The sequence below is a fragment of the Mytilus edulis genome, chromosome 1 (assembly GCF_963676685.1).
Source record: "Mytilus edulis chromosome 1, xbMytEdul2.2, whole genome shotgun sequence".
Taxonomy (NCBI): domain Eukaryota; kingdom Metazoa; phylum Mollusca; class Bivalvia; order Mytilida; family Mytilidae; genus Mytilus; species Mytilus edulis.
The window spans coordinates 86996560-87023848 of record NC_092344.1 but is presented as its reverse complement, the minus strand read 5'-3'; the positions used below and the strand labels follow the sequence as shown (position 1 = coordinate 87023848).

General features: G+C 32.5%; 1 protein-coding gene across 1 annotated transcript; it reads right to left on the bottom strand.

Annotated features, from left to right (window-relative positions):
• Positions 1-234: 234 nt before the first annotated feature.
• On the bottom strand, positions 235-21580 carry LOC139515222 (kelch-like protein 12). Its single transcript, XM_071304789.1, has 11 exons — positions 21475-21580; positions 14432-14954; positions 13066-13219; positions 11121-11338; positions 9932-10081; positions 7493-7607; positions 5518-5624; positions 4896-5088; positions 3294-3551; positions 2285-2471; positions 235-1269 (listed from the first exon to the last, which is right to left on the bottom strand). Exons 2-11 carry the CDS (start codon positions 14636-14638, stop codon positions 1140-1142), a joined length of 1719 nt encoding a protein of 572 aa, XP_071160890.1. The 5' UTR covers positions 14639-14954; positions 21475-21580; the 3' UTR covers positions 235-1139.
• Between the last annotated feature and the right edge of the window lie 5709 nt (positions 21581-27289).

The following is a 27289-nucleotide window of genomic DNA, read 5'->3' as shown; positions in this document are numbered from 1 at the left end:
ATCATACCACATCTTTTTTTATGAAAATGACAACCACTGAACCACAGCAATTCAGAAAGCGCTCACAGGTAACAACTTTTCACTTTCAAGATGCGTTCAAAAATATAACAGAAAATAGTAAAAAAATGTATGAACAAATATACAAAGAGAATGAAATGTAATCCACACTTAGAATGGGTGTATAAAATCAATAAAAATATTTTAATTAGAGAGAGTTTATAAAAATCAAACAAAACGTTTCAATCATTTATTATTTGCTTTTCACTGATATTATATCAAATGCTTCAACATTACATATTATGCAACAATACCATTTAACATAAATGCAAATCATTATGCATTATTTATTTAAAACACATTAATTAACATCCAATAATTAAGCATAACACTTTTTAAAATGTATACTATATAGCAGCGATAAACCACAATACACAACATAAACAATATCACAGATCCTAAGATGAATAAACAATCTAATGAAAAAACAATCTTTCTAAAGACATACTGGAAAGGCAACAATATATTCAACAGCATGATGGAGAAACAATAATCTATCAAAAAAAGTAACAAAAAAAGTTTTATTCCATTACAAGATGGACAAAAAAAACCCAATAAATCTGAAGACATGATTGGCAGCTGTAGCCTATCTATTGACAAGAAGGAAAGCAATATCCTTTCAAAATAAATAATGGGGAGGAAATTGCCATTCAAAAACTTGATAGAAAAGGAAATTCTACCCAAAACCATTCTTTAGAGTATTAATATATCTCGTAGCTAGTGCCTTTTTAATTCATCTTTTCTTTAAAATAAGGTATAAAAATAAAGATCATGAAAACAATTCCTCAATTAATAGCAGTCAACGAAGAAAGTGTATGTATTAATACAAAGACATAATAACCTGGTGACATATAAACAAATAAATTTGAAAGAGGATTAAAAGATCTACTCCTACAATGTTAAGATAGTGGTCCCTCAGACTTTACATCTGTTAATAATGATTACATACATATGCATGCAATGTATAAATTTCTAATTGTACAACAATTCTACTGTACATTCAAGTCTAAGACTATACAATAACAAATAATATTAATGTCTGAAAACTAAATCTGTTAATATCTTTGGCAATATGGATAACTTTAGACTTTTCTGACCACGGTTATTCCAGCATCACATCTGTGAGTATTCATAGAAGGGTCTAATACTGACCATTTTCCTGTCAGAGGGTCATAACATTCTACTGTGTTCAATAATGTATTTCCATCATACCTAAAACAAACAATAGTAAATGATGAAGTTATAAAATCATACTAAAATTATAGCTTATATAGGATTCTGACAATTCTAAATGTTTTATGTATTTAGCTTTCAGAATTTTCAATGGAGAGTACACCTGATGACATTTATAAAAAATACATGGATTCAACACTAAAACCATGTAACATGTTAGGGAAATAATTAAAAATATTTCAGAAAACTCAGTGGAGTCTTTCTTTTGGAACTTGAATTCTTTTAAAAAACACAAAAATCCATGAAGGAGGGGGGATAGGACCTTTATCGGGACTCTGGGATTGGGTGTTTTTAACCTCTGAATTTCGAGATTGATACGTTCAGGATCCGGGAATTCTTTTTTTGAATTTCGGGATGTCGGGATTTACATTTTTTTAATTTCAGGACCTCAGGATTTCATGTTTTTAAGCCCAGGAATTCGGGATCAGGACCCCTCCTATCCCCCCTCATGAAGAAGTTTTTACTCAAGTTTGTCATGGAGTTGGTATAAAGAATCCCATTCAGTCAATATGATAAGAATATGGATACTGTGTCCATGGCTTGTTTACTAGGATCTGACAACACTCCATTCTACTCTTTGTTCTGGTATTTATTATACAAGCAAGTGAAATTTCAGCCTTCAAATTTTTGAAGGTACACATCATTATGATAAAACCCCAGAATCCTGAAAGGACTTTAAAAAATAAAATAAAATGAAATGGTGTCAGATCCTTGTAAACAAAGCTTGAACACAATGTCTGTATTTTAATCAAATTGGCTGAATGGCATACTAGAATTTGGTGGTTGCAATTTTTTTTTAAATCTTCTTTTTCAGACAGACAGAAAAATAAAATGATGGATGGAGCTAAAGAACTACAGAAGATAACCCAATTGAATCATTATATAAAAACAGTATTTGTGTTAGCATGAAATGAAATTGAAAAAAATCCCTGTTAATTTACTGTCAGATAGACATATTTCCTCCTACATGTATGAATGTAAAAATATTCTTTACCCAGCAACAACTAAGAGTTTCCCTCTAAGTACACAAGCACCAACATAACATCTTGGGACCACCATTGATTGAAGAGATGACCATTGCTGAGTATGTATGCTGTAGGATTCCACACTTGATAAATGGTCTGTCCCATCATACCCGCCACAAACAAAGATCTGTCCATTCAATACTGATACTCCAGCACCTATAGAAAAGTATGAAAAAAGTAACTTACAGTTAATAATAATGGTGGTCATTCTGAAGGTAGTTAGAGCCTTAATCTTTAAAAGGGATCATGGATATATTTTCTATACATATTTTCAAAGAGCCCAGCTCCGGAAGGTTATTATATTTTTATTATGTCAACATGTTTTAATTCTTTTAATGACTTAACTTTCAATAAATGTTAACTTTTGATAACATATTGATGAAAATGTTTGGTTGCAATAATTATATGGTTTCATATGTAAGTGATTTAGTCTACTCTTTACTATAAAGTTCAAAGTTATGCCTTTTGGTATCTGTCAAATGGTGATCTCAAGAAAAGACTAATATAAGCAATTTATTTTGTGTTTTCAGAAGAATTAGTTAAAGTTGAATATCCAATTCTGTTCAAATTTCAAAAAAGAGAATTCTTCCACAATTACTAACGCCTATAGACTAAAACTCTATACATATAACACTAATAAAAACCAAACTAAAGTTCAAATTGAATACCCACACGACAGTGCCATGTGCTGATTTTAATTGCACATTATGTTATATAATATCATGTCGACAAAATATAGTCAGTAATTTATAATTACTACTGAAATCAAAACATTAAACATAACATCAAATAAATTCACATAAGCAAGATAAAAATTTAACTGGGAAAACATGTCTTATCGAGTTGACCCTGTCGTGCTAAATGGTTATATCCCATGAAGTGCGGGAATACAAATAACCGTCTATGGGCAGACAACTAGAAGAAATTAATTTCAATTTACAGTTCCTTCAAATGGTTGAAATTACATCTTTAATTTACCTGAACGTCTACAAGACATAGGTGATATATTGCACCATTGTTCTGTGTTAGGATCATATTTCTCTGCAGAGTCTAGTAGATTTATGCCATCATATCCCCCAACACAATAGATATTATCTCCTGCAACTACAAGTCCTGCCCCTTCACGTCCCACAGCCATACCACTCAATGTTCTCCACTGATCATTCCCAGGGTTATAACACTCCATACTGGTGTGTCTACTATACCCATCAAATCCACCACATACATAGATTTCACCTGTAAGTGTGAATAGAAGAACCAAACATCAACAGAATAGTCTTTTATTCAAAAGCAATACAGCTTATAGAATTTACATATACAAATATAACAGCATCAGTGAATAATTACATACATGTTTTACAATTGCAAACAGTTTGTGTCATATAATGCACTTCAAAAACTGAATATTATTGTGTGCTTGTCCAGTTTTCCTGTAACACAATTGCTTTAGTACACATTTATTGACTTACAAGTAGGAGAAGTTAGCATCTTTTTTCCTTATCACTTATATTAATTATTCATCTTTTTATTGTAATCATCTAATTCTTTTATGTTTTACTCTTAAAAATAGCAAAATAATATTGGATTAAAAAATAGACAAACAGATGGACAATGGGTAATGCAATAAAGCACAACTTTAAGGGTGGGCATTTACAATGTGAGTTTTGTGTCTGACATTTCAAAAGACAAATAAAAATCTGTTTGACTAGATGAAAATTTGCCACAACTATACTATTGATGTAATCAACAGTTAATAGGCCACACATGCAACAGGTTATAAACATCTTTATTCAGATGGAAGACTAGAAAACTTAAAGAAAACAATGCCAACCTGAAATAAGGCAAAAAAACCAACCAATAATAATGGGCAATATATATTTAGGTGTCAAGGGTAAACTTTAATGATATATGAAAGGTTCATCAAGTTCTATAAAGGGTTTTTCTAGGAATTTTCTAGGATGAATCCTGGTTCTGTCCCTTTTAAAGTCAGTGTGCATCACAATGGCAGAAGTGAATGATTAAAATGAATGGAATTTACCAGTAGTTACTTCTTAGAGGTTTATTATAAATGATAAACCAGTTCCTTTTTATTTAGGCAGAAGATCATGAATAAATGACAATTGTACTAGACCATAATTCTTGACTATTGAAAATATTTAATTTTGGTATGACTGATTATTTCAGACCATGAAAACATTTCTTTTCAGTATTGATAACATTTATCTCCTCAATAACTTCTGTAAATTCAGAACTTTTAACGATGTTTTAACTTTTATTATTGGGAAAAATGCGACAGGGTTATCATCGCAATAATTTGAACTCACATTTTGAAATTTTTTATATGAATTAAACAGGATTTTTCTCAATATCGCAAAAATTAAAACTGCTTTATGTCTTAATTAAAAAAATCGCAATAATTTATTCATGCAATTATTTCTCAATTTACAGTAAATTACATCAAGTTAATTGGAAGATGGCGAAATTAATAGCCACAAAGTGGACAAGAAAGGGTTAAATGCGAAATAAAGTATCCGTGAAAATAAGTTGGTTTACAGTAACTCTCATGACCATCTGTTATACCTCTGTAGACACAAACTCCAGCTAATCCCCTTCTCTGTGTCATAGATGATACAGACTGCCACTGTGGATCATCTGAAGACAGGTCTAAACATTCCACTAAACTCAATCTTGATTGGCCATCATAACCACCAATGATATACACCTTCCCATTTAATGAGGCAGCAGCAACATATCTTCTTCTCTTTGATAAATTCTATGAAAAAAAAACATATTTCTAAACTGTTAAAATAGTGTAACATGACTATCTGATTAAATGAAAGTATTTTGACTTTATCCTAATCATTAATCCTTATCATTAAATTTTTTTTTTTTATCCCTATGGAACATAAAAGAGGTAACAGCAAAACAATATTTCTGCTGATGGTTATAGCTAGGAATATTTTGTTTAAGTTATAGTCTTCAACTTATAACATGTTTTTCAAGAATTAATCAAGCCTCAGCAATACATATTTACCACAATCACATCATTTACTTTTTTAAGGGTTTAAACGTCTTGAACAAAATCTTTGTCAATAAATTTTTTAGGAAAACACTTTGTTATTTAATTTCAGTTTATTCAAAAATTCCAATAAGATATATTTTTCATTAACAACCAAAATCATAAGAAATTTAAGGTATTTACAGGTCTGCGAGTCCATGCTTCTGTTTTAGGGTCATACTGTTCAACAGCTTCTACCATGTTCTGGTGAGATCCAAATCCTCCCATTACAACAAGTATATCATCTGTACCTGTATGAAGATATGGAAATTAACTTTTTATTTTTTCAGGGTTAATTTTTTTTTTAAATTTTGAACGAAAAACAGATTGAATGAAACTGGTTTGTGATGTTTTCATTTAGCATTTTTTAAGTCCCATATCATGATTTTCCTTAAAAGATTACATAGACTGGACAGAATATCTTAATGCTTTATGTGCATTGTGAAATAAACAAATATAAACCAATAGTGAATTTTCCTATTCTAATAGCTACAGCGTACATCTGTAAAAATTCATATTTAAGGTATATATATATACATGTATATAAGTCATTACACTGATGTTGACACCATAAAAATATTCACATTCTGATGTAATATTTGTCACTGGACATAAACATTAATTTATCACCAATACTCATGTCATGTCTAGCTACTTGTTAAGAAATGCTTAAAGATTAAATAAATTTTGAAAGACACACAAATTTATAAGGAGGCCAAAATTTGCAACAAATCATAGCAAAGATGATACAAACTAGATATCATTGAGATGGGAGCCATCTCTGTGGGCCCCGCTGTGAATAATGTGCATTAAAAAATTGTATCTTTACCATAGGACATAGGTTTGTCAACTGAAATCAAAGTTTTTGACCTTGACCTTTGACCTAGGAAGTTGTAAATAAATTATGACACACCCTTTGGTGTTGGTTTATAAACATGTCAAGTATAAACTTTGAAATGATAACAGTTCTCAAGATATAGAGCGGACACGATCTTTACCATAGGACATGGGGTTGTCAACTGAAACCAAAGTTTTTGACCTTGACCTTTGACCTTTGACCTAGGAAGTTGCACATAAATTATGACACACCCTTTGGTGTTGGTTTATATACATGTCAAGTATAAACTTTGAAATGATAACGGTTCTCAAGATATAGAGCGGACACGATCTTTACCATAGGACATGGGGTTGTCAACTGAAACCAAAGTTTTTGACCTTGACCTTTGACCTAGGAAGTTGTACATAAATTATGACAAACCCTCTGATATTGGTTTATATACATTTCAGGTATAAACTTCAAAATGATAACGGTTTTCAAGATATAGAGCGGACACAATCTTTACCATAGGACATGGGGTTGTCAACTGAAACCAAAGTTTTTGACCTTGAACTTTGCCCTAGGCAGTCGTTCATAAATTATGACACACCCTCTGGTGTTGGTTCATATACATGTCAAGTATAAACTTTGAAATCATAACGGTTCTCAAGATATAGAGCGGACACGATCTTCACCACAGGACACAGGGTTGTCAACTGAAACCAAAGTTTTTTTACCTTGAACTTTGACCTAGGAAGTTGTACATACATCATGACACGCCCTCTGGTGGTGGTTATTAAACATGTAAAGTATAAAGTATGAAATCATAATGGTTCTCTAGATATGGAGCGGACACAAAAGTGTTACGGACAGACGGACGGACGGACTGATCACTATAGGGCGACCTGCCTAAAGGCGGGGCCCTAATTAAATAAAAATCACTATGAGGACAAAAAGAAGCATTTCGCAGCTGCATAGATAGCTTTAATGTTGGGAAGGTTATTTTAAATATACTAGAAAACAGCCATTTAAAGACATAAGATTATGAAGGAATACTGTAAATTCAGAAATTATTGCGAAAAATGCGACAGGGTTATAAGCACGATAATTAAAACTTGCATTTTGAAATTTTATATAAATTAAACAGGATTTTTCTCAATATCGCAAAAATTAAAATTGCATTTTACTCTACAATGACATAACTGCAATAATAAATGCACGCAATAATTTCTGAATTTACAGTACTCTATAATCTGTAGGCATTATTATTTTTTATGTAACCTTTCAATAATTAGACCTTACCTATACGTTGCTTTGTCCTTGTGCTGCACATCTGATTCCTTAAGTCAGGTCGCAAGTGAAACTTCTTGGCTTCGTCAAGTAAATCTCTACATTCATGACTCTTTTTGATTAACACCTAAATGAACAAAGTGCTGAAATTTTAATTTCAATAATGGTATTTTTTTTTTATAATAAAATGGAAGTTTAAAAGCATTGTTTTTTTCACAGTAATTTAATGTGAACAACATGAATTATTTACTTCATACCTAATAAAGTAAATATCATAGATTTGATATAGTCTGATTGAATGGAAACTACAGTGCAATGGGCTAAATGGATATGGAAAAGGGGGGTGGGGTGGGGTCATGAGACAAATGACAATTTTGGCTAAATTTGGCCCCTAAATTATCTTTTTCAAAAGTCTTTATTGCTAGATAAAACAAACCTCTACATAAGAATATATAATAAGTTCCAAAGGGTACACATTATGTAGATTTTTCAGACCTAAAATCATCAGGAAAACTTGTCCACAACAATGATTCAGAATGTTCTATGACCAAGAGGTGCCAATGTTTATACTAAATCCCAGAGGTTGCTTTATAAGTAAACAGTGCCAACAATTGTTTTAAGTTATTGAACAAGAGGCTCTCAAGAGCCTGAATCGCTCACCTTAATTCTTTTGGTTAAATCTCTCATCAATGATTATTTTGGCTTTTCAATTTATTTAAATGTTTTTTGGATCGTCCTATTTTCTTCAAAAGCCAAAAAAAATAATCATTTTCTCCTATGTTCTATTTTAGCCATAGGAGCTATGTTTCTTGACATACAAGGAAATAAAATATAAAATTTATACTAGATACCCTGAAACTCATTTAGCCTAAGTTTGGCTGAAATTGATACAGCAGTTTCAAAGGAGAAGATTTTTTAAAGTAAGTCAACATGATGAACAAATTGTGAAAAAAGTCTTTAAAGGGCAATAACTCCTTAAGTGGTCAATTGACAATTTTGGTCAATTTGACTTAATTGAAGATCTTACTTTGCTGAACATTATTGCTGTTTACAGTTTATTTCTATCTATAATTATATTCAAGATAATAAACAAAAACAGCAAAATTTCCTTAAAATTGTCAATTCAGGGGCAGCAACCCAGCAACAGGTTGTCTGATTCATCTGAAAATTTCAGGGCAGATAGATCTTGACCTGATAAACAATATTACCTACGTCAGATTTGCTCTAAATGCTTTGGTTTTTGAGTTATAAGCCAAAAACTGCATTTGACCCCTATGTTCTATTTTTAGCAATGGCGACCATGTTTGTTGATAGATCACAACTTCGGATACAATTTACAAACTAAATACCCTAAGGAACATTCAGTTAAAGTTTGGAAGTATTTGGCCCAGTAGTTTCAGAGGAGAAGATTTTTGTAAAAGATTACTAAGATTTACGAAAAATGGTTAAAAATGGACTATAAAGGGCAATAACTCCTAAAGGGGTCAACTGACCATTTCCGTCATGTTGACTTATTTGTAAATCTTACTTTGCTGAACATTATTCCTGTTTACAGTTTATCTCTATCTATAATAATATTCAAGATAATAACCAAAAACAGCAAAATTTCCTTAAAATTACCAATTCAGGGGCAGCAACCCAACAACGGGTTGTCTGATTCATCTGAAAATTTCAGGGCAGATAGATCTTGACCTGATAAACAATATTACTCCATGTCAGATTTGCTCTAAATGCTTTGGTTTTTGAGTTATAAGCCAAAAACTGCATTTGACCCCTATGTTCTATTTTTAGCAATGGCGACCATGTTTGTTGATAGATCAAAACTTCGGATACAATTTATAAATTAGATACCCTAAGGAACATTCAGTTAAAGTTTGAAAGTATTTGGCCCAGTAGTTTCAGAGGAGAAGATTCTTGAAATAGTTTACGACGACAGACGACGGACGACAGACGACGGACGACGACGGACGCCAAGTGATGGCATAAGCTCACTTGTCCCTTCGGGACAGGTGAGCTAAAAATAGGACCACACAGACACAACAACATAAAATAATGCATAATCATGGAGACATAACTTAATAATTTATAATGTGTTGTGCAAAAACGAAATAAGTTTGTGTAAATAGTTATATCAATTCAATATCTATGTAAAATTTGTAGTACTTTATCATAAAACACTTTAAAATCTTATGGCAAATTTGAACCTTTTATGAACCTATACTTTTTATTAACCTGGGGAAAATAATAATTTATCAAACATGTCACGATCTTTTTAAATGCGTAATTTCAGAATTAGAGAATCAATCAATATCTAATGTTATAAATGACGCTGTAACTACATCAGTGGCAGATCCAGGGGGTTCAGACAATCCATTTTTTTGGACGATTAATGCATTTAAATGGAAACATATGATTGGAAACCCCCTTTTGAAAATGGCTGGATACACTTACTTCTTCATCAGCAACATCTGTTAAAAATTTGGCTGTTAAAATTGGCAGACGGACATGATGCAACAACCGTGGTAACAGGTGTGTACGAGATTCTTCTTTATGCTTTACCCAGTTGATAACTGATTGATAAACTGGCTCTTCTGTGTTAACCTTTAATTTAAAAAAAATTATACATGCATTATCAATAATATTTCTGAAAATTGAAATAATGGCTGCATTTCTATTATTCTAACATACACTGTAAATATATCCTAAAAAATAAAAATTCCAAAGGCGTTATTAAATCGTATAAATATCAACAGTAACTGACACACCAATTGGTAATCATGCTTATATAATGATTGATACCAAACAGGAAGCTATGATTCTTACACAAAAATGTAATTCTCGCGAAAATATCATGAAAAATTTCAAAAATTTCATACAATGCCGTTATGTGTAAGTATAAACATTGAATAATGTTCAGTAATCATTAACCTGAGGCACATAAGCAATGGATGTAAAAACACATCACAGTTTTGCATGCTCATGAATTTTGATATTAAGGGGCAGTAGAGAAAAATGAATTTAAGTTTACAATTTATTTGTTAGACCGGAGGTAAATATCTGTAGGAATCTAATCACATGCAAGGTGTTGAAAAAACAGTCTCATCAATTATACACTCTGTTTAGGGTGAGTCAGATAAACCTTTGGACAAGAATCAATTTTTTAGTACACATAGTAGGTTTTCATGTATTGAGGGATACTCTCAAAAATGTTAGTTGTATTACCTTACTTGTTGTCCAGTTCAATTCAGGACAAAGCTGGTGACTAAATGACAAAATACCTGATCATCATACATCTGTGAATATTTATTTAAAAAAAAGAGATACTAAGGGGTGATTAAAAATCAAAGGTCAAAGATAAACTGTCACCACCATTGTTAAAAGAAAAACAACTAAAATGACAAACACCAGTCATGACAACAGTTTACAGAAATTCTACAAATAGTACAAATATTACTTTTTTGCTATTTCATTGTCCTTGCAGAGTCAGCGATAATATAAAACAAATCTCATTGAGAACATTATTATTAAATACATTTGTATATACATGTATGTAAATAGTTTTATCAAAGATTGCCTCAATTTGTTTTGAGGGTTTTTCCTTTTATGTTTTTTTTGGCTGTGTCATGTAAGCAATTCTTACCTGCAGGCTATCACACTTGACCAGTGATTCTACTTGGTCTATAGGTAAAGTTTTGAATTCATCATATTTAATAATGTCTTCATAGTGCTTCAAACAGAAACTGTCTGCAGCCTCAAGGAGTTCATCACAACTATGCTGCTCAGCAAATATTTTAATACCTAAACAGTTAGTAGCATCAAGCTGCTTTTCTAGAAAGGAACTACAAGCCTGCTTAACACCTACAATATAACAAAATCATAGTTGGTATTAGTTGTTGAACTCTAAAGGAAAAATACTTTTAATCAGATGTAGATCTATCACAACAATTACATTTTTTAACCCTTTCCTCCATTGACATTTTTTTTTGCATACTTGATTCGCATAGGATTTTTCAATAAAATGCAAAAAATATGCTTTAAAGTATAAAGAAATTGTGAAAAACAAATATTTAATCTAATAAATTTAAGTCAGATATTCTTATGAATATCCCTTTCATATTGGATACCAGTTTTATTAAGTCTGAAGCAAACACTTTGTAGTCAAAGTATTTTAACTGAGGTACTACTCAGGCGTCAAAAGGCGTCATTATGGAGTAAAGGGGGTGGCGTCAAAAGGTGTCACTATGGAGGAAAGGGTTAACAGATTTCAGTCTTTTCAATAGTGTTTACGATTTCATAATAACTATTCCAGTTTGTGTTCATTTGGGAAAAGAGCTCCTCAAAGAATTTTATGTGAGATAGTTTTACAATTATTACAAAAGCACCAAGCAACACTACACTATCAAACTACATTTCTAATACATGAATTTATATAAATTAAGCAATCCTTTTTTCTTTGCAATTATGGTAAAACAATTTCAGAGAAATAAAACCAATAAAAATCATCTTACTTTTTGTACAATATCTTAAAATGTCAATGATTTGTGCTTCATTACCTGTAAGCTGAAGCAAGCTTGCTGCAGGAAGAAACTCCTGATCATTCTCTGTCTGTGTATTTACCTGTGAAATGAAGCAGACACACCACAAGAACTACATGTTATTCATGTTTTCTACACTGATAGTTACATTTTACCTGTGAGCTGAAGTAGACAAGCTGCAGGAAAAAAAAGTCCTGGAAATTTTCTACTCTGACATTTACCTGTGAGCTGTAACAGACAAGCTGCAGGAATTAACTCCTGGACATTTTCTACTTTGACATTTACCTGTGAGCTGAATTAGACAAGCTGCATGAAGTAACTCCTGGAAATTTTCTACTGTGACATTTACCTGTGAGCTGAAGTAAAAAAGCTGCAGGAATTAACTCCTGGACATTATCTACTTTGACATTTACCTGTGAGCTGAAGTAGACAAGCTGCATGAAGTAACTCCTGGAAATTTTCTACTCTGACATTTACCTGTGAGCTGATTTCAGCTGAAGTAAAAAAGCTGCATGAAGTAACTCCTGGAAATTTTCTACTCTGACATTTACCTGTGAGCTGAAGTAGACAAGCTGCAGGAAGTAACTCCTGGACATTTTCTACTCTGACATTTACCTGTCAGCTGAAGTAGAAAAGCTGCATGAAGTAACTCCTGGAAATTTTCTACTCTGACAACCTGTGAGCTGAAGTAGACAAGCTGCATGAAGTAACTCCTGGAAATTTTCTACTCTGACATTTACCTGTGAGCTGAAGTAGACAAGCTGCAGGAAGTAACTCCTGGACATTTTCTACTCTGACATTTACCTTTCAGCTGAAGTAGAAAAGCTGCATGAAGTAACTCCTGGAAATTTTCTACTCTGACATTTACCTGTGAGCTGAAGTAGAAAAGCTGCATGAAGTAACTCCTGGACATTTTCTACTCTGACATTTACCTGTGATCTGAAGTAGAAAAGCTGCATTAAGTAACTCCTGGAGTGGACATTTACTTGTGAGATGAAGTAGACAAGCTGCAGGAAGTAACTCCTGGACATTTTCTACTCTGACATTTACCTGTGAGCTGAAGTAGACAAGCTGCAGGGAGTAGTTCCTGGACATTTTCTACACTGACATTCACAGTTTCTGTATAAACAAAATCTAGCAATACTCTCATCACATCAGCTGATATTTCATGTAAAGTTATCACACTTTTATCCTTCTCAGACATCTAAAAATAATAACAGTGTATATGATATTATTTTACAATCATGTTAGTTTGGTTTTCAATTACTTATTCATTTCTTCCAAACAACACTCGTGTCTTTAAATGTTTCTACCTGTTATTGAATAAAACAAATTTATTTCTGTACATGCAGTATTGATAAAAAAAAAAGTTTAGATATGTAAAGTCCATTGTAACATATATACAGTGCAGCTATATGTACTTGCATTTTAAACGTATAGAACTAACATGACTAAAGAAAACATTATGATGAAAATTATGTTTTGTACTTGCGAAATAAAGTATATATGGTAAACAAATATTCAGTGAAACAAGAATGTATCCATAGTACACGGATGCCCCACTCGCACTATCATTTTCTATGTTCAGTGGACCGTGAAAATTGGGGTTAAACCTTTAATTTGGAATTAAAATTAGAAAAATCATATCATAGGGAACATGTGTACTAAGTTTCAAGTTGATGTAACTTTAACTTCATCAAAAACTACCTTGACCAAAAACTTTAACCTGAACTTTGCACTATCATTTTCTATGTTCAGTGGACCACGAAATTAGGGTCAAAACTATAATTTGGCATTTAAATTAGAAAGATCATATCATGGGGAACATGTGTACTAAGTTTCAAGTTGATTGGACTTCAACTTCTTCAAAAACTACCTTGACCAAAAACTTTAACCTGAAGCGAACGGACCCACAGATGGACGCACAGACAGACGGACGAACGAACGAACAGAGGCACAGACCAGAAAACATAATGCCCCTCTACTATTGTAGGTGGGGCATCGTAGGTTGGGCATAAAAAGATTAAGAACACTGGTTGTTAATACAGGCTTGTCCTATGGGGGTAGCATGAACATGGTTAATTGTATTCATCTAATCTTAAAAAAACATTTGTAAGTGCATAAAAGTATAAACACAACTAAATGTTGCTTTCTTAGAAGTCTTTCTTGTTTAATTGCTTGTTAGGTCGGCTCTTTTACTGTATATCCCACCTCTATTTTCAAATCAAAAGAGAACCGAAGTATACATCTTTGAAACAGGAAATAATCAAAAGAGGTGAAGCCATATTAGTGATTGTGGCTTGATTTACATTTGTACATCAAAATACAATTATTTCATGCATATTCAGGATCACATGAAAGTCAAACCATTCAAATTTTTGTCATCAAGAATGAACATTTTACTTTTATTGCTTACCTCATTAGTAAACATGGCACAGAAATAATCACTACAGGCTGCCAATACAACTCGATGAGCCGGAAATTCTTCTCCATCAACTTGTAATACAACATCACATAGTTTGTTAACCTTCCGTAAATTGTTCATTGTTGTCAAAATAGATTTGGCATGACTGTCTGTAAATATCTGCTGTGTTGTGATGATACTATTGATACTTGTTGACATGGTTAAATGTTCAAAATCGCCAGATTATTTTACTATAATGTCACATTGCATTTGTGGTCTTCACATCACATGTAAATTTTACAGTTTTCTATTTCCTTCATGTTTAGAATATTCAACAATATGAAATATATTTCATCTAAAATGGGATGTTGATTTAAATAAGTAAATGTATGTCATGATTCCCTGGTTAATCACTTTATTTAAAAAAAAAAAACAATTTTTCATTTTTCATGTTTCATTTTTCCATCATGATGCTGTAACTTTTCCCTGTATACATGATTTCCACCCCATCCAAATCAATATATTTCCTAAAAAACTGAAATAAAAAAATTAAAAAATAAATTTTGTGCTTTCACTTTCTGATAGTGCTAGATTTGTTATACAATATGATATTCTTTAATTTGTTATACAATATGATATCCTTTAATTTGTTATACATATGATATCCTCTTTAATTTGTTATACATATGATATCCTTTAATTTGTTATACATATGATATCCTTTAATTTTTTATACATATGATATCCTATATTCGAAGAAACCAAACAACGATGAATGATTTTTTCAGCAAAATTATTGCCATGGTGCTTGGATTTTATATATATATACATTAGACCGTTGGTTTTCCCGTTTGAATGGTTTTACACTAGTAATTTTGGGACCCTTTATAGCTTGTTGTTCGGTGTGAGCCAAGGCTCTGTGTTGAAGGCTGTACATTGACCTATAATGGTTTACTTTTTTAAATTGTTATTTGGATGGAGAGTTGTCTCATTGGCCCTCACACCACATCTTCCTATATACATGTATATATACTATCTTATATTTTTCTAAACATGTTCTCTTACAGAATTACAGAATTAATTTATAGTTGAACATATTGTATAGTCTGTAAATGAAGATGGTACATGTATACCAACTAATCCCATCTTTTGTAAAAAAAAAAAAAAGAAGAAACAATAAATTTAAAGTTATTTACATGCCATATCTTTAATATAAGCTAAAACAAATTCTCTGCAGAGGTATAAAAAAACATAAATACCTGATAGATTGAAATTTTTTTTAAATAAGGACAAAGAAACCCAGGGCGAACAGACTCTACATGAATGAGGAATTAAACTTGGTGTGATTCATTTGTACCTTGTTAAATGAAGATTTACAATTTTTTTAATCATGCAAAGAATATTTCTTGGTGCCATGAAGCAATAATTTTCAGTATCAAACCCACTTTGAAAAAACTACTTTCCTGAGGTCAATCTTCAGTGATAGGTCCAGTGTCAAATTAAACGCATACATTTTACCTGACATGACTTGTACCCTAGGGATTAATGATTATCATACATTACAGTGTGCCAGTTTTATAACCAGAGAAAATTCCTTTCAAATATTATCAACATGAATGACAAGTTAGAAAACATTCATCAAACATCATTTTCTATTAATCAAAAACCCACTATATTTCTTGTGTTTTCACGAAAAAAAAAAGTTCATGCGCACTTGGTTAATGTTGCAGACGACGAAAAATTAAAGTTTTGTAAATTTCAAAATAATGACTCCCTCTCTTGGAAATTACATGAATCATGTGAATAAAGCACACAAGCTAGTGCATATTGCCTTCTTTTGTCATTATATCATGTACAGTACAGGTAGGGACTTATTTTTATGGATGCCTTAATCCGTCTAGATGTCAGACTGGTCGGACAGTTGTCCCAGTGTAATAAACACCTGCTGTGCAATATCCAAGTGGAAGGTCGTAAATCAATCTGTACCAACTTGATTAGAATTAAATTTTACCTGTACAGATATATTAGTATTTATGGAGGATAGATAAATGTAAAATATTGTTTTGTATTCAAAGAGAAAGAATTAAAATTAAAATTAAATGTAAGAAATAAAATTAAAATTAAATTTAAGAATAAAAATTAAAATTAAATATAATTTTATTTTTTTTATAATTTGAAAATGAAATAAAGACGATTTTTAACAATATATTGTGTTGCCAATTATTTCAATAGTTTTGTGCCAATAAACTATTTTGTATTTGTATTTGTAAACCGTAAACATTTCATCTAATTCAAAATAATAAGCCTAATAACAACCAAGACTGTTTTCAATAGAAGTTAAATCAAATTGTTGAGACTTCAATCCCGTAAATTATACGAGTTTTCGTTGATGGTTATATTATTTCCCGCTTTTAACGTCCTGTTCCTTTATACGTTATTATAAGAAACTCAATTTTAAGTATAAGGCCAACATATCGTATTTATGAAATATATATAGGCATTGTGAATTAAGTTATTTTCCTTTTGATACAACTTTCCCCGTCGGAGCCTCTACATCTATTCACACCTGTCAATCATTTCTCGCAAGTGAAACATTTTGGTCAGACAGATCACTCGTGCTTTCTATTTTGACATATTTCCCGTTAATCTCTTTGAAAGTCAAACAATTGGTTTCCTTTAATACAATATTTATAACGCCGAGATCATATTTCGATTCCTATTTTTATTTTATTTAAAATTGTTGACACTCGAGATAATATGCCTTTCTATTTTCATGTCTAAAATATTTTATGAAAATCGCCGGTGTTATAAATATATTTTACAAATTGTATCAAATCGATACACGAAAATCAAAGTTTAACCTTGTATAGTTTATTGACTAAATGCACATTTATACCCCAATGGGGTTGAAGGCTAGTCGTACTAGTCATGATCAGCTGTCTTTACTTTTTCGTCGTACTTCTAGTCATTCTAAAGCTCGCGCAGTCAGTTTGATTTTTTAAATCGATGTTGTATTATTTCCGAAGTTTAAAGGAGGTCTCCAAATAGATTATTTAATTGGGAATCCGGGAAATGACTGATAAAAATAAAACAAAAAATAGTTAAAGAAGACTAAATCGTGTTTTTATTATACATGTATGTAAATCGATTAAATTTCTATTCTGGTAAATCGATCAAGAGCCTCAAAACTAAAACACAATACTGTCAATCATTCCACATCAAATTTAATCATGAATGAATTTTCCCACGGTCGGTCAGTAAGGTCACCTGTGTTTACTGTTACGACATTTCCCGCCATATAAAAATCTCGTGCAGTGGACAAAATCGATCTTTAATATCTTTTATTAGCATTCAATATTATTGTGAGTGGAGTCAAGTTAAAGTTCAACCACGTGCACACGCTGTTGATCATTGATATGTGTATCATGGAATTGTCTTTTCACGGCAATTTTTTCTTTTAGATTGCTATAAAAAATATAACATACAAGTTTCCTTTGTTACATGGATTGTGCGTAAATTAATATTATGCAAATAAGTTCGGGATTTCGGGATTAACCCTTTCGGGATCTGGGAATTCTTTTTTCGCGATGTCGGGATTTAAATTTATTTAAATTCGGGACCTTGTGACTTCGTGTTTTTAAGCCCGGGATTTCGAGATCCGGACCCCTTTTACCCCCTACCCCCAAATGCAGATCAATTATATTAATTTAGCATAATGAACAAACACGGAAATCTTAAAATAAACTTATGCCCGGGAAGAATCAATATTTTCTTCTAGTGTTATTATTTGCGTTCTATTTTAGTCATACATCTCCAACTTTCGGACAATATTTGTTTACAGTAAAAAGTAAAAACTACAAAGAATCATCAAGCTACTAATAATATACAAGTGTTGCTCACTGTAATTATTTTTATCTCGGAACTGACACAACAGACAGAATATTAAATACAAATTTTAGAAATATTTTGCATGTGACCGCGTCAAACTAAAATGTATGCAGCAGCACTTGAGATAGCATTCTGCTAATCAATGGATTTACGTGGAAAATAAATCAGTAAAATAAAAATAACCGTAAGCTTCAAGAAATAGAATACATGTAAAAATATATATGTTTAAACAATTTATGCAAACAAATAACAAAAAGATACAAAAAAAAAAACAAACGAAAAGGAACATAAAATAAAAATAATTTTTAGGAACAAAGAAAATAAATATTAACAGTTGAAATATCAAAACCATAATTAACAAAAATTGGCTATTTTTATTAAACAATGTTTTCTCCAGTACTTCACCTGTAAAAATATTTTATGTCAAATACGATGTCGAACTAATATAATCAATAAAGTGACTGAGAGCACAGGCACTTGTTTCTATCCATACGAAGGTCGACTATCCATATAAATAGAAGAAGGTGGCTAACGAAATTTTTTTTAGGTCACGACAGTCTCCGCTTGGGACGCTTTTTCTACCCTTCAACTTAATGCTAAAAATCCCTACCTTATATGAATCGATTCAGTGAATATTTTCCTTTAACACTAAACTAATTTCATAATCCCCACAGTGTTCCTCTTCACGGTAATCTACTCTCAGTTCACTAAACCATGTCCAAAAGTTCAACTACCATCTTTCCAATGTATCTACTTCCGGTTGACATCGCAGTAAATTTATTTTGTTTTCATTGACTCAGTTTCTTTCCCCTAATTCTGATACGTTTTTTACCTCCAAAATAAAAGATCGATGAAATTCTTTAGAGTTACCATATACATTCGGAATTCTCTAGTATTATCGAATTCATTCAAATTAGTTTCTGACTTTCTGATTTTTTTAATAACAACAATAAATGTACTTATTTCGGTGAAATTTCATCTTTAAAAATATATTGATAATGAAAATAATAAACTGGTAATTTTACAGAATCATTTCGTTTTTAAAAAGATAGCATTCTGCCCACAACCGGAAGTAGATACATTGGAAAGATGGTAGTTGAACTTTTGGACATGGTTTAGTGAATTGAGAGTAGATTACCGTGAAGAGGAACACTGTGGGGATTATGAAATTAGTTTAGTGTTAAAGGAAAATATTCACTGAATCGATTCATATAAGGTAGGGATTTTTAGCATTAAGTTGAAGGGTAGAAAAAGCGTCCCAAGCGGAGACTGTCGTGACCTAAAAAAAAAATCGTTAGCCACCTTCTTCTATTTATATGGATAGTCGACCTTCGTATGGATAGAAACAAGTGCCTGTGACTGAGAGGTTAAAATTACAGGTAATCTGATTCTGAAATCAGTGAACCGTAATTTTAGCAACACGGATTAAGATGAAAGGACCATTCACACCTGGATCTGTTGTTTAATGAACATACTACCTACCATAAAAATGTCCGATTATTCATATCCGACTAGACGGATTAAGACATCCATAAAAATAAGTCCCTACCCGTACTGTATATGCATGTAAATAGAAAAATATCTCCTGAATCTGTTAATATGTGTGATACCCTTTATCTTGCCCAAATAATCCAAAAATGAACGTTTTCTCAGACTCAGGTGACCCTGAGCATACATTGTAGTCATAAGAAAATAGTATTTTTATTGAAAAGTCACGAGAACTCCGAAAGTAAAGGTTAAATATAAATTAAAATCATAGGTTCACTAAAAAATATAACTGTAAAGAGAATTCAGTGCTTTTTAGACGAAAGAAATTGCATAAAAACAAAAAATCCAAATTATTTCCTTTTCAAAGAAAATTTTTTGTCACCAATTTCGTCTTCAACTACTGCTGAAGAATTTGAAGTAAAATACCATATTAGGTATTAGGTACACTTCTTATTTTCTTAGGAAATGTTTTTAAGATAAGATTAATGTATGTTTCATAAATTTAGATCGTTGTCATTCTTCTTCTTCCAGGTAAGGAACCGGATTCAATACTGAATATTCATGGTTCCGCGCGAAAACTTTACGCAGTGTCGGGCAACACAGAAAGCTTTCTCTTGGATATTTACAAATACATTTAAAACGTTCGCAAAAATATACAATTAAAATTATTTACAACTGGGTTTTCCTACTTCCTTTCAGAGCATGCCTTCAGGGCAGCTCTGATTCCCTCAATGGTGTTGGTCGCTGTAACTGTTGTTGGTAGGTTGTTCCAGTCCCTGATTGTCCTCGGGAAGAAAGATTGGCCGTAAGTGTCTGTACTTGTTCTTTCTTGGAAGAAGCGGTTTTTACCTCTGGTCCGGTTATCATTCGGTGTCAAATATTGGTGACGGTCTATATCTATAAGATCATGCTGGATCTTAAATAGCATGCATAATCTAATTGTTTTCCTCCGTTCTTCTAGACTTTCCCATTTAAGATTTTTAACCATATTTGTGACACAGCCTTGCAGGTGTTCGGTCTGTGTAGTTGTTATTCACAAATCGTGCAGCTCTTTTCTGGACCTGTTCAATTGCCTTGATTTTATTTTGGGCGGTTGGGTCCCATATTGTGCTTGCGTATTCCACTGCAGGTCTTACCATGGATACATACGCAGCTGCCTTTACAGGTTTTGTACAGCCTTTTAGGTTTCTACATATAAATCCCAACGTTCTGTTTCCTTTGCCTACTGTATTGTCTATGTCATTGATTTTTTCTGCCAGATATATAAATATAGTGCCGTTCGTAATTGCGTCCATTTTGAGCTTGCTACACCCCTAAAACCAGGTCATGAAAATCTTACCAAAGTATCCCAACGTAAATAGAAAATTATGTGTGTTATGATTTAACATGAAATGCATTCATACATACATCTTTAATTCTATGGTACACACAAGAAAAGTATTCTACAAAGAAAAAAAATAATTAAAGTTCAAAAATCGTTCGTAATAATTTGTGTTCAGTGAGGCTACACTATATGCAGATAAGAGACATATAATACAATTATATGTCTCTGACTATACGATACGAAGAACCGATAACATAAATTTATTGGACATTCTTCACGCTTGTCCTCTCTTTTTTTCAACTGGACATTGAGAACAATAGCAGGTTACGAACACATAATTTCACCAATGTCACACCTTTGTCTTATCTTTTAACAGTTGAATTATATATCGGTAAAAATGAGAAGAAAAATCTGCAAAATCTGCAACCAAATCTGGTCTCTGTATTGAATAGCAAAAAAGTAAACCAGTCAAGAAAAGTTTAAATTTAAAACCAATTCTGGATAAATCTCGTTTCCGAATTGTTTCAAAATGTAAAAATTAACCTATTGATAATTTGAAACTTCATTTCCAAATTAAATCCAGGGGGCAACCAAAAACACAAAACATAACACGCATATCAAGAATAACAAGAATATAAACGAGAGACTCTAAAGAGTCTATGTCGCTCACCTTTGTACATCTTTTAGATGGTACATACAATCTAACTCTCCGAGTTTCATCTTGTAACAGTATTAATTTAAAACATTTGACTTTTCTACTCTTTACACTAGTATTCCACATTCCAAACTAAGAGACAAATTGGAAGAATTGGTATTGCTTTGCTCGTAAAAAAGAATGGCCAACGTAGATACAAGTATCTTGTCTTAGGGAGGGATAAATCCTACCGTTGTAAAGGATCACTCTGATTTAAACATTAAACTGAAAAAATTCTCTGAAACTGATATTATCAAGATGCTTGATTTCTTGATTGACAACTTATTTGTTACGTTCGGAGGACGTGTTTTTCAACAGACTGTCGGCATTCCAATTGGAACAAACTGTGCCTCTCTACTTGCCGATTTATTTCTTTATTATTATGAGGCTGACTTCATGCAGGAACTTTTTAGGAAGAAATATAAGAAGTTAGCAATATCCTTTAACGCTACTTTTCGCTATATCATGAGATGATCTTCTTTCACTAAATAATTCAAAATTTGGTGACTCAGTCATGATGTGGAACGCATCTATCCATCCCATCGAGCTAGAGATAAAGGATACTACAGATACAGTTAAGTCGGCCTCATATCTTGACTTACATCTAGAAATTGACAATGAGGGTCGGTTGAAAACAAAACTTTACGACAAAAGAGATGATTTCAGCTTTCCAATTGTGAACTTTCCATTTCTAAGTAGCAACATTTCAGCAGCACCTGCATACGGGGTATATATCTCCTTATTGATACAATATTCTCGTGCTTGCATTTCCTATCATGATTTTCTTGATAGAGGGTTGCTGCTCACAAGGAAGCTATTAAACCAAGAGTTCCAAATGGTAAAGTTGAAATCATCCCTTCGTAAATTTGACTGACGCCATCACGAGTTGGTTGACCGTTATGGAATAACCGTTTCACAAATCATATCGGATATGTTCCTTACGTCGTAACTAAAATCCCCTTCCCTTTCATGAATGTGACCTACCGAATTAAGACTATTTACCGAATTTGTTATCACATAAGCAACACGACGGGTGCCACATGTGGAGCAGGATCTGCTCACCCTTCCGGAGCACCTGATATCACCCCTAGTTTTTTGGTGGGGTTCGTGTTGTTTATTCTTAAGTTTTCTATGTTGTGTCATGTGTGCTATTTTTAATTTGTCTTTCTCATTTTTAGCCATGGCGTTGTCGTTTTGTTTTAGATTTATGGGTTTGGCTGTCCCTTTGGTATCTTTCGTCCCTCTTTGGTATATGTGCATATTAAACAAAGGACACAGATGGATTCATGACAAAATTGTGTTTTGGTGATGTCTGGGAACAGTATATAATCTAACGTTAATATATATGTTCCTGGTGATGGGGATGAGTTTGTAGATTTTATTTTATACTGAACATTCTTGTTGCTTACTTTGTATCTTACAATTATCTCTATCTATAATGAACTTGGCCCAGAAGTTACAGTTGAAAATATTTTGTAAAAAATTACAAAAATTTACAATAATTTACGAAAATTGTTAAAAATTAACAATAAAGGGCAATAACTCCTTAAGGGATCAATTGACCATTTTGATCATGTTGACTTATTTGTAGGTCTTACTTTGCTGTACATTATTGTTGTTTACAGTTTATCTCTATCTATAATAATATTCAAGATAATAACTAAAAGTTGCAAAATTTTCTTAAAATTACCAATTCAGGGGCAGCGACCCAACGACAGATTGCCTGATTGGTCTGAAAATTTCAAGGCAGAAAGATCTTGATGCTTTGGTTTCAGAGATTTGAGCCAAAAGCTGCATTTTACCGTATGTACTATTTTAGACATGTCGGCCATCTTGGTTCTCTTGCCAGGTCATCGGACACATTTTTCAAACAAGATACCCCATTTATGATGATTGTGGACAAGTTTAATTTTTGTCTTTGTAGTTTCATAGGAGAAGATTGTTGTAAAAGATTACAAAAATTTACGAAAAATTGTCAAAAGTTGACTATAAAGGGCAATAACTCCGTAAGGTGGTATGGGTGTCTTTCGCCATCTTGGATTGTAAAAAAAAACAACAGATTTACAATACATAAGAATATAACTTATAAATATTAATATTTTTACAAGTGTCGATTATTTTTGTTTTTTTAAATGTTTTTAAATTGGCGTTTTAAGGGGAGGGAGACAACTCTAAAACAGTGCATTTTCTGAAGGAATCTCAGTGACATGGAATTTTCCTATTTTGTATTTTAGCCGGGAAAAACGTACGGTGACCCTATCTTTTCTTTTAATATTCTCAAAGCACTGTCTGAAAGCTATCTTTTCCTAATTTATTTTACAATTCTATCACTTTTTGTTTAGTTTCTAATCACAACATTGTGTTTTTCCTGTATAATCCATACACAATGTGTCATTTTGTCACAACCTGTAGCTTGATAAAATGCACGGTGACCTATCAATTTTATCATATTTTTGACCATATATCAATAGATACTACGTTTTGGCAAAGTATGAACGAATTCTGTCATTTTTATTTTAGACTCCCATACCATTTTGGTCATTTTGACTTATTTGTGGATCTTACTTGTCGGCCCAGTAGTTTCAGAGGAGAAGATTTTTGTAAAAGTTAATGACGACGGACGACGACGACGACGACGACGACGACGACGAATGACAGACGCCAAGTGATGAGAAAAGCTCACTAATTGGCCCTTTTGACCGTCAGGTGAGCTAAAAATGGCTGCCAGTACTTTTAAATCAGATATGTTATCATTTGTAACTTAGTGTCTTTTTCAGTGTTGATAGTGTTGTAGGGATGTATAAGTCCAAATAATTATGACGTCTTGCAAGGCTATTTTGATTTTTGCTTTGACACTTTCCTGCGATGTTAGGTGTCAAAGAAAAAAAAATATCATATTCTTTCAAGACGTTATAATTATTTGGACTAAGGATGTATACTGAGTACCTGCGGAGATGTAAAGTCTCTGATACCTGGCACGTCCACTCTGTGTTTTTGTTGAATGAATTTCTATTTGTATCAATCTGATGAGTTTAAGAAGCATTTTTCAACTAATTTTTATAAAATTGAGAATGGAAATGGGGAATGTGCCAAAAGAACATCAATCCGACCATAGAACAGACAACAGCCGAAGCCCACCAATGGGTCTTCAATGCAGCGAGAAACTCCCGCACCCGGAGGAGTACTTCAGCTGGCCCCTAAACAAATATATATACTAGTTCAGTGATAATGGACGTCATATATAAACTCCGAATTATACACAAGAAACTAAAATAAAAAATCATACAAGACTAACAAAGGCCAGATGCTCCTGACTTGGGACAGTCGCAAAATTGCGGCGGGGTTAAACATGCTTTTTGAGATATCAACCCTTCCCCTATACCTCTAGCCAATGTAGAAAAAGTTCCGTCCCACCCGTCACTGGCTGACATCCGGCCAAACATGTTAAGCCGGGAAGGTTTACTCTCGAGAGGGCAGTTTGCTCCTTCATACTAGTTGATAAATGGTCGGGTTGTTGTCTCTTTTACACATTCCCCATTTTCGTTCTCAATTTTAATAAGTGGTGGTCATAAAGAAAGACAATTTCCTGGGGTGTTTGGTTGCTGTTTGTACCATGTATGCATGTTTTTGTGCGTGTCTGAATATTCTAGTTGGTCTTTGGAGGTAAATGTCATTGTGGATGGATACTTTGTCGTTGATGATCTTATACATCATTGCGAGACCGGCCTCTCTACGTCGTGCTTTGAGACTTTTCCAACCCAATTCGTTAATCATGTCCGTGACACTTGATCTGTTTTTGTGGCGCTTGGGTTCGTATAGCGCATCCCTCCTTTGAACTTGTTCAATTTGGTCGATATGCTTTTGATGATATGGGTCCCATACTGTTGTGGCGTATTCTAGTTAGGCCCTTACTAGAGTTTTGTAAGATTGCATGCTCCTTGATGCCTTTAGAGCCGATGTGTAGGTTTCGGTAGAGGAAACCAAGGCTTCTGTTGGCTTTGTTGGTAATATTCTCGATATGTGCTCCTGTCATTGTGTAATGATACATGTTTGTTTACATATTTGTTTGTGTGTATAGTGATTTTGTTATACTAATTAAGATAATAACACAATGTTGTCTGCTGCATCCCTATTTTAAACATTTATACCTAGGCTCAATGTTGTTATGTCTGTTTGTTTTGTTCACACATCGTTGTCAATATAGTTGAATGTTATGCGATTATACGGTGATAAAAGTGAGAGGTTAGGTAGCTATAATAATCTATATTTTTTACTTAAGAAAATGAATGTACCAATTCCGGAATATGACAGCTGTTGGCAATTAGTTTGACGGGTTTGGGCTTCTGATTTTGCCATTTGATTAGTCTCAGTAGGGACCTTCCGTTTTGAACTTTCCTCGGAGTTCGGTATTTTTTGTGATTTCACTTTTTTAATTGTTTTACATTTGGTCATTCCTGTATAATTCAAGACTTACTACATGTATATATACAGTATAGGATTTGCTCGTTGCTGAATGTTGCAGTATGGTACCTGCTATTGATTAGTCTAAGAGAAAAAAAACCATGTGTAGTCATATTTATTTATTGAAAGCGTCAAGTACTGATTTGGTGGCATCTTAAGAGACTGATATTTCACCATCAATAGATAAGGTATCCAATTCATCTGAATGATCACTCACATTTATATTACGGACAGGAATTTTACTTTCAAAAAATAAAGTACTCTCAAATTTTATATACAAAATTTCTTCTAAGTTTTCAATCAAAGTGTTTTAATTTCTATTCCATGCGTTAAAACGTATAACAGGCGTTAGTAACCAATACTTAATATATATCATTATTCTTCTCAGATGTATTCATTTATCAGTTATGCATGCATTATGTATTTATTTATCATAAATTATTATATCCAAGTGCTATAAAAGCTTGTCTATTGTAGTTGAAAACGGATTGTTGACCGCAGGATATCTCTATTGATTAGTTTTTGTTGTTTAGTTGCTCTGTCATTGATATTCAACCTGCATCTTTTTTTTTACAAGAGCAGCTTATAGGACTATTTTACTGATATATTGTTAACGTTTTTGTATATATAGAATCATTTTCATAACAGCGTGGACAACCAGAATACTTGCGTTGATAATATTAAAACTTTACTTACTTGGTGTCAGTTAGCTATAGAATGCTATAGTTATCAAGACACTTATGCTGTTATTAATCTCAAATAATATCCAAAGTAGTTTTATATACCATGGCATTTGATCGTTCTTATCTGGAAAAAAATATATTTTGAACATAAGAGTTAAAGACTTGTATTTGATATCGATCTGTACAATCATATATTAAGAAGACAAAATGTGAGATAAATTGACGAATTGAATTGATTTCGATAATATACTATAGTAATAACTATCGAATGGCTGGGAAGCTGCATTAATGATCAAAATAACTGCTCTGTCACAGCGAATCAAAATATTTCA

Bases quoted from the DNA above. Each gene is read 5' to 3' on its own strand.
- LOC139515222 (XM_071304789.1), bottom strand. From the start codon at position 14,638: ATGTCAACAAGTATCAATAGTATCATCACAACACAGCAGATATTTACA. The intron at 5,089-5,517 runs GTAAATACCTTA...TTTTTTTCATAG, and splicing joins AAGCATGGACTCGCAGACCT to AATTTATCAAAGAGAAGAAG. The intron at 1,270-2,284 runs GTAAAGAATATT...TGTTTGTTTTAG, and splicing joins AAACTCTTAGTTGTTGCTGG to GTATGATGGAAATACATTAT.